The sequence below is a fragment of the Eulemur rufifrons genome, chromosome 8, assembly GCF_041146395.1.
Source record: "Eulemur rufifrons isolate Redbay chromosome 8, OSU_ERuf_1, whole genome shotgun sequence".
NCBI lineage: Eukaryota > Metazoa > Chordata > Mammalia > Primates > Lemuridae > Eulemur > Eulemur rufifrons.
The window spans coordinates 42,019,091-42,040,002 of record NC_090990.1 but is presented as its reverse complement, the minus strand read 5'-3'; the positions used below and the strand labels follow the sequence as shown (position 1 = coordinate 42,040,002).

At 36.1% G+C, this 20,912-nt stretch overlaps 1 protein-coding gene and 1 non-coding gene across 2 annotated transcripts in view; both read right to left on the bottom strand.

The window, feature by feature from the left end:
- Positions 1–20,912, bottom strand: part of PRKAA2 (protein kinase AMP-activated catalytic subunit alpha 2) — a 56,517-nt gene that overhangs the window by 20,599 nt on the left and 15,006 nt on the right. The window contains exon 2 of the mRNA XM_069480057.1: positions 11,720–11,861. Within this exon, the coding sequence (XP_069336158.1) occupies positions 11,720–11,861 (142 nt within the window). The remainder of the gene's footprint in view (positions 1–11,719; positions 11,862–20,912) is intronic.
- Positions 12,733–12,835, bottom strand: LOC138391007 (U6 spliceosomal RNA). Its single transcript, XR_011234652.1, has one exon. It is a non-coding gene; the product is annotated as a U6 spliceosomal RNA (small nuclear RNA).

Below are 20,912 nucleotides of genomic sequence, written 5' to 3'. Positions count from 1 at the left end.
CCAGATTATAGGAAAAACTCTTAAAATTTCAACAAGAAAAAGACAACCAATTTATTTTTTTATTTTTTTTATTTCAGCTTATTTTGGGGGTATATTTTCTTTTTTTTTAATTTCAGCTTATTATGGGGGTACAAAAGTTCAGGTTATATATATATTGCCCATGCCCCCCCATCCCCCCGAGTCTGAGCTTCAAGCGTGTCCATTCCCTAGACAGTGAACATCACACTCATCATGTAGGTATACACCCATCCCCGCCCCCCACCCCCTATCCCCTATCCCCCCCAGTCAGAACTTCAAGTGTGTCCATTCCCCAGACAGTGCGCATTGCACTCATCAAGTAGGTATACACCCATCCCCTCCCCCCAGCCCCCACCTCTGTCCAATACTCAATTGGTGTTATTTCCAAATGTGCACTTAGGTGATGATCTTCTTATAATATGTTTATTTGTGTCTTTTGCCCATTTTTATTGGGTTGATGAGATTTTTCTTACTTATGTATGGACATACAGAATAAATCAATATTTTCTACAATACTCTAGAGTATAAGATAATTAATGTTTGGTTATTAACTTTATGAAAGCGTACACTTTCAGCATCAATCCACATTTAATTTGGCTTTCATTTCCTCTGTAAATATATCTCTATGTATCTCTAAAGGATAACTTTAAAAAATGTATATGTGCATGTATATATTCAGTTATTGAGTATAAAATGTCTGATTTCCTTAAGTACTACGTTTGACAGTTGATATCTCTGACATCTCTCTTTGGCACTTCTTGTTTTATTTTTATTGTGAAGCCACATCCTCCATCTTTCAAATGCATGTTTTGGCTTGTGATTATCTTTCAAGTTCTTTTTAGAGGAATTTTTGTGAAACCATGGATAAGGCAAAAATCCATGTTATTTTCGAATATGAGTTCCGTTGTGGAACTAGCGAGGCACAGACAGCTCGAATAATCAACCAAGTGTTTGGGAAGGATGTGGCTAATGAATGGCACAGTACATCAATGGCTTGAGTAGTTCCATTTGGTGGTTTTAATCTTGAAATTAAGCCATGTGGGTGACCTGAGACCAAGGTGGATGACGAGCTGAAAGCTATAGTGGAAGCGAATCCATCTCAATCTATGTGTGAATTAGCAGCAAGGTTTGACGTTATTATTCCAACAATATTGGACTGTTTGAAACAAATGGGCAAGGTAAAGAAGCTGCATTGATGGGTTCTGCAGGAATTAAACGAGTGTCAGAAGAGAAATCGTCTGGAAGCTTGCCTTTGTTTACTGTCACGAGATAAAGGCAAACCATTTCTACACTGTATTGTTATGTGTAATGAAAATGGATTCTTTCTGACAATCATAAGTGTTAGGCACAATGGTTGGATAAAGATGTGCTGAAACACAGTCCAAAACCAATTCTAATCAAAAAAAGCTAATGGTGTCTGTTTGGTGGTCCAGCGCTGGTATCATCCACTACAGCTTCATGAAACCTGGTCAATCGATTACAGTGGATGTCTACTGCAACCAACTGGACAAATAATGGGGATACCTGTGATGAAGCAGCCGAGGCAGGTCAACAGAGACGGGCCAATCCTCTTGCAAGACAACGCTTGACCACACGTTTCACAAACAACACTGCTCAAACTACAGAGGCTGGACTTGGAAACTCTGTCATCCACTGTATTCGCCAGAACTGGTACCAACTGACTACCAGTTCTTCCAGGCTTTGGACCACTTCTTGCAAGGAAAAATATTCAATTTTCAGCAAGCTGTAGAAAACACCTTGGGCGATTTCATCACCACTTGCTCTCCAGCCTTCTGTACTCCTGGCATAAACAAGCTATGGCTGGGCTGGGTGCAGTGGCTCACAGCTATAATCCTAGCCACTGGGAAGCCAAGGCAGGAGGACCACTCAAAGTCAGGACTTCGAGAGGAGCCAGAGCAAGAGCAAGACCCCGTCTCTAAAAAAACAGAAGAAATTAGCCAGCCGTGGTAGTATGTGCCTGTAGTCCCAGCTACTGGAGAGATTGAGGCAGGAGGATCACTTGAGCCCAGGAGTTTGAGATTGCTGTGAGCTAGGTTGACATCACAGCTCTCTAGCCCTGGCAACAGTGCAAGACTGTCTCCAAAAACAAAAAAAAAAACAACAAAAATCTAGCTACTGTTAAGATGGCAAAACTGTGTCCATACTTTAGGTGCATACTTTGATTAACTGCACTGCTTCTTGTTTGGGATATAATAAACTATACTTTTCAATTAAAATTGGACATTTTATATTTAATGACCTAATAAGGGTATGTGTATGCACAATATGCAATACTATATCATGCATAAATTTTAAAAATCATGAATGTTATCAAATATCCAATCAAAAAGTTTCTTGATTAACTTATAATGCTATTTTGTTTTTATTGAATTAGGACCCAAATACAATCCATACATTGTGATTAGTATGTCACTTATGTCTCTTTCAGTTTATACGTTGTGCTCCATCTCTGTTTATTTTCTTGCATTTTTTAATTGAAGAAATCAGTTAGTTTGTCCTATAGAGCTATGATCCACAACCCCCGGGCCCTGGTCCATAGCCTGTTAGGAACCAGGCTGCACAGCAGGAAGTGAGGGCAGGCAAGTGAGCAAAGCTTCGTTTGTATTTACAACTGCTCCTCATCGCTCATATCACCGCATAAGCTCCACCTCCTGTCACATCAGCAGTGGTATTAGATTCTCACAGGAGCGCTAACCCTACTCTAAACTGGGCGTGCAAGGGATCTAGGTTGCGCGCTCCTTCTGAGAATCTAATGCCTGATGATCTGAGGTGGAGCTAAGGTGGTGATGCTAGTGCTGGGGACTGGCTGGAAATACAAATTATCTTTAGAGGAGACATTTGACTTCACAATAAATGTAACTTGCTTGAATCATCCCCAAACTATCCCCACCCTCCCCTGCATCTGTGGAAAATCTGACTTCCATGCAACTGGTCTCTGGTGTCAAAAAGGTTGAGGATTGCTGCTATAGAGGATTCCATAGTATCAATTTTACTGATCCATCCTTTATAAGCAGCATAATGCACAATTTCTAACTCCCTCTGAAATCTAGAGACATGATCAGATTTGAGTTTGATTTTATTTTCATTTGACTAGATGGTGTTGTGTACCTCCATCCAAAGGCATTTAAGGTGCCAAGATTCATTAATTCACCTTAACTTAATGAAATTTTAAAGCCTGGCCAATTTGTATAGTCTAGTAATGAACTAGAATCTAAAAGGAATCCTCATCCAAAACTTCCTCCCTCAAAAGCCCCATTATCTTTGAAGTGCAGGCCATCAGATAATACTACTCATCACCTTGTCATGTTATAGCCATCAACCAATCTCCTTGCTAATTTCCCCTCAATCTGACTTAATCTCTTTTTCCCCATTGCTATTGTTATCGTTATTTTTGGTGTAAATGATGTCCTTATAGAAGATCTGTCTAACACACAGCCTCTAAGTTCTTTGACCTCATCATTTCTAGTTATCTTTTCTTCCACCATGCATAGCCAATCTCTCCATGGTAATACACTTTCTGAGACTAAACTCCTCCAATTATGCATTGGATCCCCTCACACACCTACTGAAGGATCTGGCTCCTACAATTAGCCCTTCTTTATTCATTATCAATTTCTCCCTCTTTACTGAATTATTCCCTTTGGCATACAAACATTCTATAATATCTTCCATTTTAAAAAACAATCCTATTAAGACCCCACATTCCCTTCTAGTTACCACTCCTATTTATCTCCTCTCCCACATATAGTTACTATCTCCCTTTCTGCATCACATATTCTCTCTTAAACCCTTCATATCAGGTTTTTACCCTCACCATTCCAATAAATTGGTTCTTTTCAAAGATACCAGCAACTTCCACCTCGCCAATCTAACAGTCAATTCTTGGTTCTCACCTTATTCAATATTCACCAGTAAATGGAACACTTGATGATCTTTCCTGAAATACTTCCTTCACTTGGCTGCATATACCAGATTCTCCTGGTTTTCCTCCAACCTCATTCTCTTTTGCTGGTTCCTTTTCATCTTCCAGACACATGAACATCATAGTGCCCTAAAGCTCAGTCCTTGGACTTTTTGTTTATAAATACTCACATCCTTGGTGATCTCATCTAGTCTTAGGACTTTAAATACCTTAAATACAATCTTTATGCTGATGACTTCCAAATTTATCTCTCTAGCTTACACCTCTCCCCTAAACTCCAGATTCACATATTCAACAGCCCATATCTCTATTTAGATGCCTAATAAACATTTTGACTTCATAAAACCAAAATCAAATTCTTGATACTGCCCCCCAATCCCCAACATCCCACCTCAAACCTGTTCCTCCGACAATCTTCTCCACTTCAGTTATTGGCAACTCCCTCCTTTTATTTGCCCAGGCCAGATACTTTGGAGTCGTCCTTAACTTCTCTCATCTCACAACCTACATCTTATCTCTCAGCAAATGCTATAGACTCTACCTTGAAAGTATATATAAAATATGCTTACTTCTCAACACCTCAACGCTAATGCTCCATTCCAAGCCACCATAATCTTTCACCCAGATTACTGGAAATGACTCCTACTTGGTTTCCCTGCTTCAACTCTTGCCCAGCTATAGTCTAAATGTAAGTCAGATGACATCACACCTCTAGTCAAAACCTTCCAGTGGCCTCCCATCTTTGTAAAAGCCAAACTTCTTGCAATGGCCCACAATGCCCTACACAACTTGGTTCCCCTTTATGTTTCTGACTTCATCTCTTATTCTAATCCCCCTATGTCATTCTGCTCCCTTGATCTCTGGCCTGCAGGAATTTCTACTTCAGAGCCTTTGTATGTGCTGTTCCCTTTATGTGTAACATTCCTCCTTCAGATATATGCACGGCATATTTCCTTACCTCCTCACTGTCTAACATCTGTTTTACTATTATGAGGTTTATTGTCATGCATATAATCTCCATAATAGCAAGGATTTTGTTGTTGTTGTCTTTTTGACTGCTGATGTATCCCCAGTGCCTAAATGGCATCATTTGTTAAATGAATAGAACAACAACCTGCCTTATTTTCCTCCATTTCCCTAAACATACTCTGTGGGCCACCCAAACTGGACTGTTTGTTCCCAATGCACCATGTTCTTTACACTTTCATTCTTTTGTTCTTGCTTATCCTTCTAGGGCTATCGAGATCTTGATCAAATATCTTGTATTCTTCATGTATGATTAGTAATTACTGAACACCAACTATTATGCTAGGTGCTAGGGAGATAAAGATGATATATGACATCTCCATTTAGATGTCGAATGGAATTCTCAGCTTAACATGGCCAAAACAGTATCCTTAACATTTACCACTGCCAATATACTTCTCCTCCGTTCTTCCCATCTCAGAAAATGGCACCATTATAACTCAAGCTCAGGCCAAAACCCAAAATCCCAGTTGCTCAAGCCAAAAAAAATAAAATATTATTTTTCTTTTTCTTCCCTTATCCAATCTATCAGTAAGTCATTAGTTCTACCTCCACAATATATTGAGTCCATCAATTTCTCTCCATCTAGACCAGTGTGTTGTTGAATAGAACTTTTTATAATGACAGAATTGTTTTAAATTTGCCTTTTCCAACATGGTAGCTACTAGCCACGTGTGGCTATTAAGTGCTTGAAATATGGCCAGTGTGACCAGAGAACTAAATTTTAAATTTTAATTAATTTAAAGTTAAATAGCCACATGTGACCAGTGGCTACTATATCAGACAGCACAAATCTAGACTATCACTTTGGTTAAGGCCACCATAATCTCTCAGCTAGACTATAGCAATAGCTTCCTAACTGGTATCTCTGCTTCCACTTCTGCCTCCATACCCATTCTATACTACAGTCATGTATCACTCCTCCTGCTTTCCCATTTAGAACAAAATCCAAACCTCTTAGCAAAGTCTTCAAGTCCTACAACATCTGGCCTGTCTACCCTTCGCCCTCCTGAACTAGCTCTCTTCTCCTCACACATTCTACTTCCCCCATTACAGCAGTCTTCCTTTTCCTACAACATTTGATGTTTGTTTCATCCCTTTGAGGTTGCCCTTCCCCTTGCTTTGAAAACACTCTGGCCCCAGATTTTCAAATGGCTAGATCTTTATCATCCTTTAGGTCTTAGTTCAAACCTTACCTCTTCTGTGATGCTTTCCCCACAGCCTAACCTAAATTAGCCCTTCCTCCTTCCTATTCATACTCTATGACAGCACCATGTTTCATTCTCTTCATACCACTTATCACTGCCTAAAATAATCTTATTAATTTATTTACTTACTATCTAGAACATAAACACTACAAGAATAGAGATCTTGTCTGTCTTTCACCATTGTATTCCCAGTGCCTAAAATAGTGCCCATCAGATAATAGGTGCTCAATAAAAATTCAAATAAATAAAAGAAAAAAAAAAACGTAGTTCCTGGTCCTAAGGAATTTGGTCTTGAAGGGGATACCCAGTAAGAAAATGAGCAATTAAAACACAATGTTGAGGCCTTTGGAAAGGTGAAGATAGGGTGCTTTGAGAGCCTAACCCAGTCTTAGGCGATAAAATAGGTTTTCCAGAGTTATAGTTGACCCTTGAGCAACCTAGGGGGTTCAAAGCACTGACCTCCATGCAGCTGAAAATCTGCATATAATTTTTAACTCCCCCAAAACTTAACTAATAGCCTACTATTGAGCAGAAGCCTTACCAATAACACAATTAATACATATTTTGCATATGTGTTATATATTGGTATTCTTACAATAAAGTAAGCTGGAGAAAAAAATATTAAGAAAATCATAAGGAAGAGAAAATATATTCATTAAGTGGAAGTGGATCATCGTAAATGTCTTTATCTTCATTATCTTCACATTTAGAGGTTGAGAAGGAGGAGGAAGAGAAGGGGGTTGGTCTTGCTGTCTCAGGGGTGGCAGAGACAGAAGAAAATCCACATATACATATAAGTTGATCTGAGGAGTTCAAACCCATGTTGTTCAAGAGTCAACTATAATTACATTTAAAAGCTGAGATATAAAAGACAAGTTGGAACTGTTAGAATTGGCAGCTTAGGAGGAAGGAGATGTGGGTAAAGCATTCTAAGCAGAGGTGACAGATGAAGTACAAGAAGCAAGAGAAGATGGTGACCTGAGAGTAAGAGCAGAGAAAAATGGACAGATTTGGGGGACAGGGGGACACTTGGGAAAAAGACTTGCAGAAATTAATGACTAATTAGTTATGTATTTAAAGGGTGAGAGCAAAGGAAGAATTAAAGATTATGCTTAACTTTTCAACTTGAGAAACTGCATGAATGGTATTTTCATTTTCCAGAAAAAAGAAAAAAAGAGGAGTTAAGTCTGGAAGAGAAAGAAAAATTTATTGATAGTTTTACATGACTCTGTAACTTCAGAATGGATCATTCAATAAACAGTTTGATAAATGTGATCAGAATTCAGGAGAAATAAATGGGCCAGAAATATAGATTTGGAAATCTTTAGCACAGAGATGACAAATGATACTATGGTAGAGATGAAGTCAGCCAAAGGAGGTGCACTAAGAAAATTACACTAGCTCAGTATACTGAAATCTATCAATATTTAATGGCCAGGAGGATAATGAGGAGCCCATAAGAGAACATTTAAAGAGAGGCAAGAATGGAAAAAGAAAATCAAAAGACTGCAGTGTCATGGAAACCTAGGGACTACAACTTTTCAGGGTGGTGGTGGTAAACAATGTTAAAAAGCTATCCATAGGTTAAAAAAGATAAAGACTAAAAATAGTAAACAGGCAAAAATCATCTCTATCAAATTAGAAAGTATTCATCTTTTCACCAGTTAAAATCAAGTTTCACTAGGAACTATGGAGGAAAGAAAAACAAGGACAAAAATCAATTCAACAAATTCTATTTCATGAGAAAGTTTGGATTTTTCTTTAAATCATATTTGTTCCTTTTCATTTTCTACCTCTGGGCTTTAGGCTGATAATATATATTTTTTCAGTTTGAGTTAATAGAGAAATCATGCAAAAGTATCCTTCATTCTTGATATTTAATGCTCAAACTTTCTAATTCTAGAGGCCCATTTGCAACAAGGAAACTATTCTTGGCAGTCAGTTCAAGACTGCACAAAACAAACAAAACCACTCAAAGGATCGGTTCTCTCTCCCGGTTTAAATCACTGACACTATTAGAAGTTATGTCAATAAGCTTGTTCTGTAGCAAGAATACTTCAGTGCTTTTTTTTTTGTTAAGATCAGATCAAAAAAAAAAATCTGATCTATAATTAAAGAGGCAATGTGGCTAAATGGATTAAGCTCAAGGCTGGAAGCCAGAAGCTTTAAACATTAAATTCACCCCTTCCAATTACTTTTCTGCCTATTCTGACAATGTTCTATAACTCCTTCAGAGAACAAAATGGCAAATAATAATCCTAAATGAGAATGAAATAATTAAACAAAAAATTAAACAATTAGAAATAATTATAGAAATGAAAGCAAAAAAAAAACACTGATAGATATCACATCAAAAATAAGCTTTTATATCCTCACAATTTCAATTGCTTATTGACAGAATCTGATTTGCGTTTTTCTAGGAACAGAACAAGTACTATCACTTATACCCGAAATGGGCTAGATCTCCTTGGGGTATTTCAGAGCTGGCATTCTAAAGGTGATAAGGTCAAGGTATAAGACAAATTTGGAGCCATCGTCCCCTTTTCCACTTTCATTCTGGCACACTTAGTAATCTGGTCACTTCAGCTTTCTCCTCTTACAGGAAGTGGCCACAATAGAGAATAAAAAAGAGATTTTGCTTAGAGGTTACTCAGTAACTAGAATACCTGGTCATTAAGAACATGGAGTCGAAGTCTGACATGAACTGGTTCAGTTAACTGAAACCCATTTGGAATCATGAAAGAGGACTGGAATCAGTTTGTAGGTTGCCAATTCCTGCTTTGTGCCAATGCTTATCAAATACTAAGCATTATACCAGTGCCAACAGCTTTAATTCTCAAATAATTCTATGAGGTATCCCATTTTAAAGTTAAGGAAACAGCCCTTTTTGCGCCCTTCCTTTTGCTCTCCCATTGCTGTGACAATGGGTCCGGTTGTCATCTGTGGTGTACGTATCACACTCTGAACCTGTATCTTGCTCTTGCTCTGTAATCCTATCTTTCTCTCCCCAATAAAACTCATTTTCATGCTTGCCTTACTTTGGTATGTCTGGTCATTCTTTGGCCATAAGTGTACTAAGAACCAACATTTCAGACTGAAACTGGACATTGTTTTATGAAAAACTCAAATACAGGTTTTCTTAAATGAAATAGTTTTTCCCTTCTGTACGTTAAGAATGGTTTTCTTTTTGTACACCTTTTTAGGTACAGAGCTATTACATAAACATAAGTATACTATATTAGAAACAGTAAACCTTTATAATGAGCCTTAAGAATATGTAAAGTGACCACTCTGATAAAATAAATAAAATAGAAACAGCAAAAAATAAATAAATAAATAAAGTTAAGGAAATGAGATAGGAGAGGTGAGTAACTGACATCATGGGTGGTATTTTATTTATTATGATAATCTTTAAAAATCTCTATATACATATTCTGGATCATCTGTAGCGGATAGGTCCATGTTCCAAATCCCAACAATAATTGGACCAGCCACTCATTTACAAGAATGATGCTGTATTGGTTTCCTGTTGCTGCCATACTTCAAATTTAGTGGCTTAAAACAACACAAATCTATTATCTTATAGTTCTTTAAGTTAGAAGACTGGCACATGTCTCAGTAGGCTAAATTCAAGGTGTGGACAGGGCTGTGTTACCTTCTGAAGGCTCTGGGGCTGAATTTCTTTGTATTTCCTAGCTTTTTAAGACCACCTACATGCAATCCTTTGTCCACATTCATTTTTCTCCATTTTCAAAGCCAACAACAGCCAGTTGAATCCTTCCCACATCTTATCATTCTGACCTTGCTTCTATACTGAAATCTCTTTGACTGTCTTCTTCTACCCCTCTCCACTACTTTTAAGAACCATTGTGTTTATATTGGGCCCACCCAGATAATCCAGGATAATCTCCCTATTTTAAGGTCATCTGATTAGCAATCTTACCCTCTGCCATGTACTCTAACATATTAACAAGTTCTCTGGATTAGGACATAGACATCTGAGGGGCCATTATTCTGCCCACCACAGCTACACACTAGCCTCATCATCAGGTAAACAACGTAACTCCACAGAGTTCTCAAGTTGTTCCCCATTAACACTGACATTCAAAGACTGCTCACTGACAAAGGTTAGTTAGGCTAAATATAATGTCTGATTTTAATGAACTAGCAAACAAAGCCTCAGAGACATTCATAATGCTTTTTTTTTTTTTTACAGTATACTTATAGGAACAGGCTTTCTGTGTAACAATCTTATTTGAATCAAAATATAAACGCAGTATTGTACCTCTCCCTACTGTTTCTACTATTAAACTAACAATGATTTGGTTTTTATAAAACACCATTTTTCTCACATTATACCACTGATATTGTTTTGAATTTCATTGATTTCATTATTTTACCCATATTTAAATTATGAATTTATTTTGGTTCATAATTGTATTAAAACTATACACATATGGAGTTATACCTAATTCTTTGTTTCTAAATACTTAAGTAATGGTAAATTAAAAATAATTAAGTCAAAACCAGGGATCCACAATTTTTTTTTTAAGGGATTTACATCACTCTCAGTTTTAAGACAGACTGGAGTGCTAAAGTAGGGATTAACAGCATGGCATTTGGAGTCAGGTCTGGATTCAACTACCAGCTCTGTGACTGAATAGCTGTGTGACCTTGGATAAGCAGCTCATACTCTTTAGATACACAGGTCTATAAAATAAACCTGCATAATAGGCTTGTCATGAGGATAATATGAAATTATGTATGTAAAATGCTCAGTACAGTTCCTAGCCACGATCAGGTACTCAATAAATGAGATTAAAAGTTACTTTACAAAACTGTATCCAAGATTTAAGATAAAAAAGACAATTTTCAGTGTCTAGTATGTCACATTTTCTTAATAAATATTAAACTGCAACTTAAATGATTTAAAGGAATACTAAACATCTAAATTTCTAGGGGTCTAGTCAATTTTAAATTAATTATCTTTCAATTTAATTAATTAGCTTACTTGTTACTATTTTTAATATTTACGTATCTTTTAAGTTTATAACTTATTCCAAAAAAATTCATCTGTTTCCCTAAAAGCTTTACTATTTAATAATTATGATATTACATTCAGTTCTAAAAATAATATACTATGGTGGATAATTTACTTTCTATCTTTCCACAAAGAAAATATCCTGGTATCTTAATGAAAAGTAACTAGAGAAAAATTACCAAAATGAATCTAGGAGTATCAAAGCCCTGAATAACCTTTGAAATGAATACTAGAGTCAACTTCAAAGACTGCATTTATTACTTGAAAACAGTACCAATTTCAAAACAATGACTTTTAATTCTAACCAAGAGTATGCAAAAAAGGACTGATGAGGGTAAAATGAACACTTCTTGAATATAGATATGAAAAAAATGATATTTTTGTAAAAGGTTGACTAAAGATAATTATTTGTATTAATAAAATTCTTTAAAAACATTTCATGACGGATCTCTTTTTTGTATTATCAGGTATAAAAATACTTACAGTTTGATAATATGAGGATGACGAAAGAGCTTCAGATTTTGAATTTCTCGTTTTATTTTTCCAACAACATCTAAACTGCGAATCTTCTGTCTATTTAAGATTTTAACTGCAACTTTATGGCCTGTCAGTTGATGTTCTCCAACTAAAGAAAAGAAAAAGAAAAAATCTGCTGTCATACCAACATAATCATTTATTCATGCTTCCTTCACTGTATGTGAAATTTCTTTACTTGTATATACCACTTTTATATCACTTATTACACAGAACTGAAGTTCTCTTTTTACTTCTGTCTCTTCTACTAGAGTATGCACTCCTTGAGGACAGAAACTGTATCTTAATCATCTCTGTATCCTCAGCACCTAACACAGAGACATTCATTAAACATTTGTGGAGAGGATTACTGAATTCTATATTCCTACATAAAAATATAATCAACTTCAGAACACCTTTTTGGCAGAAGAGCATTCACTATGTTTCGTTACTGTATTTTTCCTCCTCTGCTTAATGCTGATTACTGAATTATAGAAGAATAAATAAATGCTGTAATAAACTAAAAACCCATAACTAGTTTCATTACTATTTCATCAGAAAATTCACATGTAGCCATTTTTTTTTTGCCTCTTCCATAAAGCCTTCCTATCTTCCCCCTATTTGAGGGAATCTCTATCTCTTTCAAACCCTCATGGTATATTTATAAAACTCATGTGTCATTTACCATTTTTAACCTATCAGAAACATCTGTGTTTGGCGCTTTTTATTTCAGCACATTACAGGGGTACAGAAGTTTGGGTTACATATATTGCCTTTGCCCCACCTGAGTTAGAGCTTCAAGCGTGTCCATCCCCCAGACAGTGTGCACTGCACCCATCAGGTGTGAATATACCCATCCCCTCCTCCCCCTTCCCACCTGCCTGACACCCAATGAATATTACTACTATATGTGCACATAAGTGTTGGTCAGTTAATAACAATTTGATGGCGAGTACATGTGGTGCTTGTTTTTCCATTCTTGTAAAAATATGGAATGCTTCACAAATTTGTGTGTCATCCTTGTGCAGGGGCCATGCTAATCTTCTCTGTGTCGTTCCAATTTTAGTATATGTGCTGCTGAAGCAAGCATGAAACACTTGTGTTTGTGACAAAGCATAGGACCTGAGCTATTACCTCATACCCTCCTTGCGTGAGATGGCCAGCACTCAACTGAATCTCCCAGGAAGGAAGATTCCTGTAAGTACAGTGTTTTGTACATAGAGATGCTAAATAAAAACTTCCTCTGTTAAATGAAATGGTCCTTCTTCTTTTTCACATAATCTATTCATGATATCCACACTAATAGTCATATCCTTAAATCCCTCAAGCAAGGAACAAATCTGTCAGCTACCTCTCTGATTTTCCTCAATTCTATTCTAAACCTTCACCATTCTCTTCAAAAGACCTATCCAACCCTTGACTCCTTTTAGCAATAAACTCCCTTTTTTTATTTCTTTAGAGAAAATGAAGTCATTAGGAGTGATTTCCTCTATCTTAAAGGCTTACTTTTATCCACATCCCTCTTTCCTTCAGTCTTGGAGATGCTGCAGCCCTCCTCCTGTCCAAGGCCAGTCTCGTCAATTTGTCGCCTTGAATCCATCTTTTTTTACACTCTCCTCATATTGAACCTTTTCCTTTTCTAATAGCTCTTTCTCCTCAGCCTATCCACATCCCGTATCCCCTCCCCAAAACCTTTCACTTATGCTGTATTCTCCTCTAGTTTCTAACACTTACCTTATCAAAATTTCTCAAAATAGTAGCCTACATCTTTTCTTCCTCCCTTATCACCATCCCTAAATTCACTGCTATCTTCCACCTCCACTCCTGTACTGAAACCAAAGGGTCACGAAAGACCCACTGATTATCAAGCCATGGATACTTCTCAGTTTTCAGATTACTGTAATCTCTGTTTCACTGGACACCACCGATTACACCCTCTTTGTGGTGGCAATGTTCTCTCCTGGTTCTCCTATTAACTTTCAAATGCTCTCCTTTATGTCCTCTGCCTATTTAAAGGTTAGTGTCCCCAAGTTTCTAACCTGGACACAAGGTAGATCCTTATGTTATCTCATTCATCTCTCATAGTTTTAAATACCACCCATATGCCAATGACTGTGCCTCCCTCTTCAAATTCATATATTAAGATTAATATCCCACAAACACCTCAAATTCAACATGTTCAAGACTAAATTCAGCATTCTTCTTCTCTTCCTCTTCCAAACCTGTCTTCTATTTCACTTAGTGGCACATAGCCTATATACTAGAAATGAAGGAGTCAGCTGACAGAATCTCCTAAATATTTCTTGGAGTCAGGTTTCAACTCATTACGACAAAAATATTAATAACCACAGAAGTGACAATTAATGACATTTATCAAGTATTTATTACATACTTAGCATTACTTTAAATGCTACCCTGCTCTCTCAAACTTACAACAAATCTAAGAAGTATTATTATTCTCCAGTATACAGATGAGAAACCTGAGGCACAGAGAAGTTAAGTAACTCACCTAAGGTCACATAGTAAATGGTGGCACAACATTTGACCTGAAGCAATCTGACTTCAGAGCCAGCATGTTTAACCATACACAATAATACCCCCATTCAGAGTAATCCAAACATGAAACAGACTTATTTAAGAACTGAGTTTCCTGTCACTGGAGATTATTTTTATCTTAATAACTTTCTCAAGCTATAAAAATTATCTCAAAAACTTTAAAGAAGTTTGAAGTTACTTTTCCAGCATATAAAACAAATCAGGAGAAATCAAGTTCGAGCAACCTAACTTACTAGCATTCCAAAGTATGTTTCCAGGACTTCAGAAAAACATTATCAATTTCTAGGGACTTTCTATTCAATTAAAATAACCTAAATGGTTTCTTGATGCCTAAGTAGTTTATTACTTATCTTTGGGAATTTTATAATACCCAAACTGCCTGGGTGACCAAACAAGTATGTCTCTCTTCTCAAATCCCTGATAGCCTTAACAAAACTAACTAGTGCTGCAATCCCTTTGTCAATACAATAGGGACAAATGATTTAATTTTTCCTTTTCCATTTGATAATAAAAATTACCATTCTACTAAGAATATCAAAGATGACCAAGGACTCTAGGAGCCAAGCATATGAGTGTTTTGTTTTTTAATGCCACATGGTTAATCTGGAAAAGAAGCAAACAAAAAGTCAGTGAATTCACTCAAAAAATAATATTATGATAAAGTATTACTTTGTCTATGATATGTAAGGAGAAATAACTGACTCATTTACCTTGATACATGAAGAAAATTTCCTCTGTTAAATACTGAAAAAGAAATGGCATCCTCCCTTGACATGGTTAAGCACACTGATAAGCTAATTAGATATCTGAGGTCAAAAGAGTGAAATGCTTTAAGAATTCCCCCTTTGCTGAATTATGCTATCCTTTCTTGCCTAACAATTCCACAAATGAATTAGTACTTAACCATAATTAATTAAATCCAAATAATATGTCATAATCACATTCTACCTGAAAGCTGAATGAATACTCCTAAAAATCTTGTAATATTAATAAATACAGATTTGAGATCAAGAAATTCTTCTATGTATATTACAGATAAAAACTTTTCTTTATGTAAATCAAAAGAAAATAAATTAAAAGAAAGGCTTGGATTCATCAGAGTTTCATTCTCATTCATTTATTCAATCTAAAAACATTTGCTGAGTACCTTCTACATGCAAGAAGTGTTGATCATAGATACACGAAAAAAGATTTTTTTAATAGGCCTCCAAGTTTTAGTGGGGAAAAAAACAGCCACAATAAAAGCGATGAAATAAATTTTGTACAGTATTATATCTGTACAATATATATATGACTGTCGGAAAACTGTCAGGGATACCTTATTTGTAAGTGGTAGATGAGAAAGATTATAAAAACACCGAGGATGGACAACCTTACCATAATTTATCATGTATATAAGTAAATATCTAGATCAATACCTATTTTGACAGGAGCAAAAAAGAACATTCATACACTGAACTACTTAATAAAACTGTCTACTGTTGTAAGCACTGTACTAACTACACTTACTATTACACTCGGGATTAAGTGGTAAACAAAGTAGTTCTGTCACACTACTAGTTGTCACACAGTATTATTGCACCTTCCTTTCCCAGACATAAGACTCCCAAAGTATACCTGAGCACACAGCTACCCAGACTACAGAATACTTTCTAGCATCTCTTGTAACTAGATGTGGCCATGTGAGTACCTTCCAGCTAATGACATATAAACAGAAATGTCCCTGGCAGCTTCTTCTTCATCCCTTCCTTCATCCTGGAGCCTGGAATTTCAGAGCCACCATTCTGAACCCTGAGGTGAAGGCCAGGCAAGGGGGAGCAACAGGAGAGAGAAACCCAATCTTGCTGAGCAACCATATATGAGATGATGGAATTAAATTATAATTTATAGCCATACAATTTCTTGAATTAAGAAGTTAAAGAGCTCTACAAAATTAGCATCCATTAACAGTCCATTTTGTTTTTCCTAAATTTTAGCCAAAATATACAAGATAATCTCTAAAACTATGAGATTTTAAAAATTCTATACTCACCCAAACTATGCCTTTTATAATTTTACATTTCATAAGGTGAAGAGCTGTCATACAGAAGAAGAAATGGAACTCACTTATTTCATTCTAGAAGGCAGAACTGTAAATAATTGATAGAAATTCTTTCAACTAACAGACTCACCTGTTCTATGTTCTTACCTCCCTTGTCACCACCCTAGTCTATACTGAAATTTTCATTTTTTTAGAGGTAACTACTATACCCTGAATATACTTTTCTTCACAGGATGTATAACACTAACATTTACTTGATTCTCCATTCATCTCTCGCTACTAGATGGAAGGGGGTCAGAGGTCAGCTCTCTTGTGATCTTTGTCTATTGTAAGGGACACAGCTGCTGATAAAAGTAAGCCAGGAAAACAGGGCACAGAGAGGTTAAGAATTTGCCCATGGCCACTCAGCTAGTAGGTGAGTGACCATGGTAGGTCCCGGTAGGTAAGGGTAGGATCCAAGGAGCATGTCTCCAGAATCAGCAATCTTAACTGCATCACCCAGCATTCAAACAGAGGAAGCTCAGTCATTTGTCAGGATTACCAAAAGATAAAGTCCTGCATTAAGTAATAGTAAGTAACAGTTTGGATTAGATAAAGCCTAATTCTCTTTCCAAATCTAAGATTTTTCTAATTATATCCCCAAGGATCATTTCACACTGAAGGGTATAAATCTTTTAAGCCACTCTCGCCTATTGATGATTTGGATTGCCCTTTTCTGGATGCTTTCCAGTTCTGACACATTTTTCTTGATGCACAAGATGCAGGACTTCACACAGCTGTATTATAGATAAGTAAATAAACAATTTTTTTACACAAAGACAAGATTATAATTTTTCAAATTTCCAGTATCATTCCCAAATGAAGCCCAGCATTTTTTACCATAAGCACAGACCCTACAATTTTATAAAGCATAGTTTGGAACACTTCTCTATCTATTTCCTTAGTAATTCATACCACGTACTTCCTCATTCGATTTTAATATATCATATGGTTAAGCACATTATCATAACTAATAAAACAAAGAAAAGAAATGATTACAAAATAAATTATTGTTGGTCACGGTGGGAATAGTCTCAGCTACTTGGAAGGCCAAGATGGGAGGATTGCTTGAGCCCAGGAGTTCGAGTACGGCATGGGCAACATAGCAAGACCTCATCTCTAAATAAATAAATAATAAATTAATTTTAAAAAATTATTATTTTAGGCCTGAATTATAAGCTATTTATCTGCTAGCCTCAAACAAAGAGTAGCCAAAGTGTCTTCCTACTGTAAAGGCTATAAATATTACATAATTTGAATGGTGTCAAAGAAAGGAAAGCTTTAGTCCACAAAAGGAATCATGTGCTCCACTGGACTAGTAGCTACATGTGTTATTTCCCTCACCTCTACAGATTCCCTGGCCTACGTACAAAATTTGTTTATAAGCTACATTTTTGGTGCTTAAAACGTTTTCTCACTGGAATCATAGCATTCGTAATACTCCCAGGTAATTATTAGCCTATATAAGTAAAATCAACTCTATCACATTTTATCTGTATAGAATAGAGAAAATCAATTCTATTATTGCATTAACAAACTCAGCTGGAAGAAGTTTCTTAAAATTTTCAGAGTACGTTTGGGGAGGTCTGACTTAAAACTTAGGCTACAAAAATATACACTACATCCTTTAGGGAGGTCTCCAAGTGAAGGCACATGAGAGACTACAAAGAAATGGGCATAATCCTTCAGATTGTCTATAGCAGTTAATTTATAATTCAGGTCTTTTCCCAGAAGCATGCACAAACTTCAGGTAACAAGCTCCAGTGTGACTGGTAACAGGGTTATTTAACGATAGTTAATGATTCTTTCCTACAAATATGGAAGGACAACTATTAATAGAAGGTATATGTCTATATGTGTGCATACATGCTAAACATTTTACATATACTGTTTCATTTTAAGCTTATATCAACCCTGTAAGGAAATTTTTATACATGAGGAAACTAAGGCTTAGAGAAATTTAAAATGACTAGTAATAGACAAAATCAGTATTTAAATCCAGCTTCTTAATGATTATGGTACACTGTAATCCATGGTTACCCAATAAAAGATTAACTCAATGTCTAAAATAACACTATCATATTGAAAGTATTATAGAATCTAAACACCATATATAATAATAATTTGGGGTGGGGAGGAATAACACTCAGAATTCCAAGTTTCTATGCTAGGGACATAGCCTTCTAGTTAAGAGTGGAATTTTTGACTGCTCCGGTTACAATGTTCCCCTTATGGCTCTAATAGTGTTAGGGCCAGACGTTGAAAGTGGCAAAAGTTTAAAGAGTGGGGGAAAAAAAGTTGAGAAGAAGAATGAATGAAGTAAGGAATGAGCATAGATAAATTCTAGGCTCTGATGGAAGGCACACTAATCAATGCTCTGGCAGCTCCACAATCTCCCTTTCTGTAGACCCCAGGATTGGAAACTTCTCTTTCCACTCGCTGCTTTTGATCAAAATGTCCATACATTATGAAATACTTCAGTAGTAAGAAAGATTAGTCTTCTGTGCACCCTCCAGGTACCGGTAAGGCAAGCTGATTGAAATGAAAAGCAAGGAGGAAGACTAAAAAATTTTTTATGATGGTGTTGGACAGAAGTTTTGGGAGTCAGGTCAAATTATGGAACCACATAGAATGGAGGCTCTACTGATATTAGGAAGCTAGAGCCCATCCTATACTCACAGTATGCTATTCACTTAGTTAGAAAATTGGGATAAGGAGGTAATTAAAATGATTTATGTAATATTGGAGGACTTCATATAATTGTATAGGTATATAGTATTTATGTAATACATATATAGGCCTCTCCCTACAGTTCCTGTATCATCATTCACCATTCCCTCACTTCAAATGTTAGAGTTCAGTTATTTAGAACTTCTTGGAATTCCCCAAAGTACTGTGCTCTCTCTCATTTTCTGGGCGAATACATGCCTAGTTCATGATAAGCATTCAGTAAATTTCAGTGGAATTTTACTCAGTGGAATAAATGAACGTGGTTAAATATGTGAACCATTTGCATCCCCAATCACCAATCTCCAATCCTTCACCTGTCTATGTCTAATTTGTCCTTCAAAATTCAGTTCAAGTACCATTTCTTCCAGTAAGCATTCCCTAACTACCTACTCCTATTCCCCAACTCATTCTAACAACTCAACTGTCTGGATTAAATAACTCTCTGATATACTCCCTGGTGGCTCATAACATCAAGTGCTGTAATTAATTACCTATTTTGCTGTTTTTGTTACTGATCTCTGGCTTTACACCAACCAGTTCCTTCGGAGCAGGTCTGTGTCTCATTTATCACTGATCCTCATCATGTGGCACGGTGCCTGACTTTACAACTGACACTCAGTAACTATTTACTATATGCATAAAATGCATGACTCACAATAATATTTGGGGTGCATGAACATATGATTTAGACTTTATGTTCTAGTATTGCTGCTTTAGAATTTGAGAGGAGTATGCCAATTGGGTGTGTTAGTCACTCTCATATCTGAAGCAAACCAACAAGTATCTATCAAAGAAAAGGCATTATCTATTATTTATTCCAAGTCCCAAGGAATCCTATGTGATACTGCATTCCAGAAGCTCCTAATTATGGAAAAGTATTGACAGAAGAAAAAAATAACCATCAGCACCAGGACTACAAATTACTTAAAGTCTAGGCATTACAAAAGAAGCTACACGTCTTACAAAAAAACAAATTTAGAAACGGGAAGACCCAGAGGGTCAACAAACATAAACAGGTCCTCAATATTAGTCATCAGGGAAATGCAAATTAAAACCACAATGCAAAACAATACCACAACATATCCACCACAACAGCTACCACAAAAAAGGCAGACAATACCATGTATTGGTGAGGCTACACAGCAACTGGAACTATATCCTGGTGGGAATGTAAATTAGTGCAAACACGTGGGTAAATGACAGATTGGTGCAAAATGTATAGTAACTATTAAAACTGAACATGTATATAATACTCTATGACTCAGTGATTCTACTTCTAAGTATATAACCAACAAAAATGCATAAACAGGGAGTGCTTCAAGATCTTTACAAGAAGATCTCAATGCTGCTGGTCTACTTAAACTTTAGGTTCAAGTTTTCATAAATCTTTCAAATTAAGAAGGTGCTTTCAAAATTATTTTGAAGAACCAATGACTATATATGTAATACACATTTGCCTAAAAAATATATCATTATTAGCTGAGAGAAAACACCTGATTAAATCAGCAATAAAAGGATATGGTAATATGATAATTATCCCTGAAGAATGATTTCACACTTACCAATGTAAAACATCATCCTAAATAAGCCTTTCAAGGATCACTTTAAAAATTAGCATGCTGTGTGGTTACAACCTTGTGAAGCTTATAACTCTACAAAAAAAATAAAAAAACTTGTAGCTGTAATGTTACATTAGTGGGTATCTGTTACAGTATTGTACATGGATTCAAAAGTGCTGAATCTCAAACAACTTAAATGGAAATGAAAACAGTACTCTGGAAAACCATAGTAGATGTT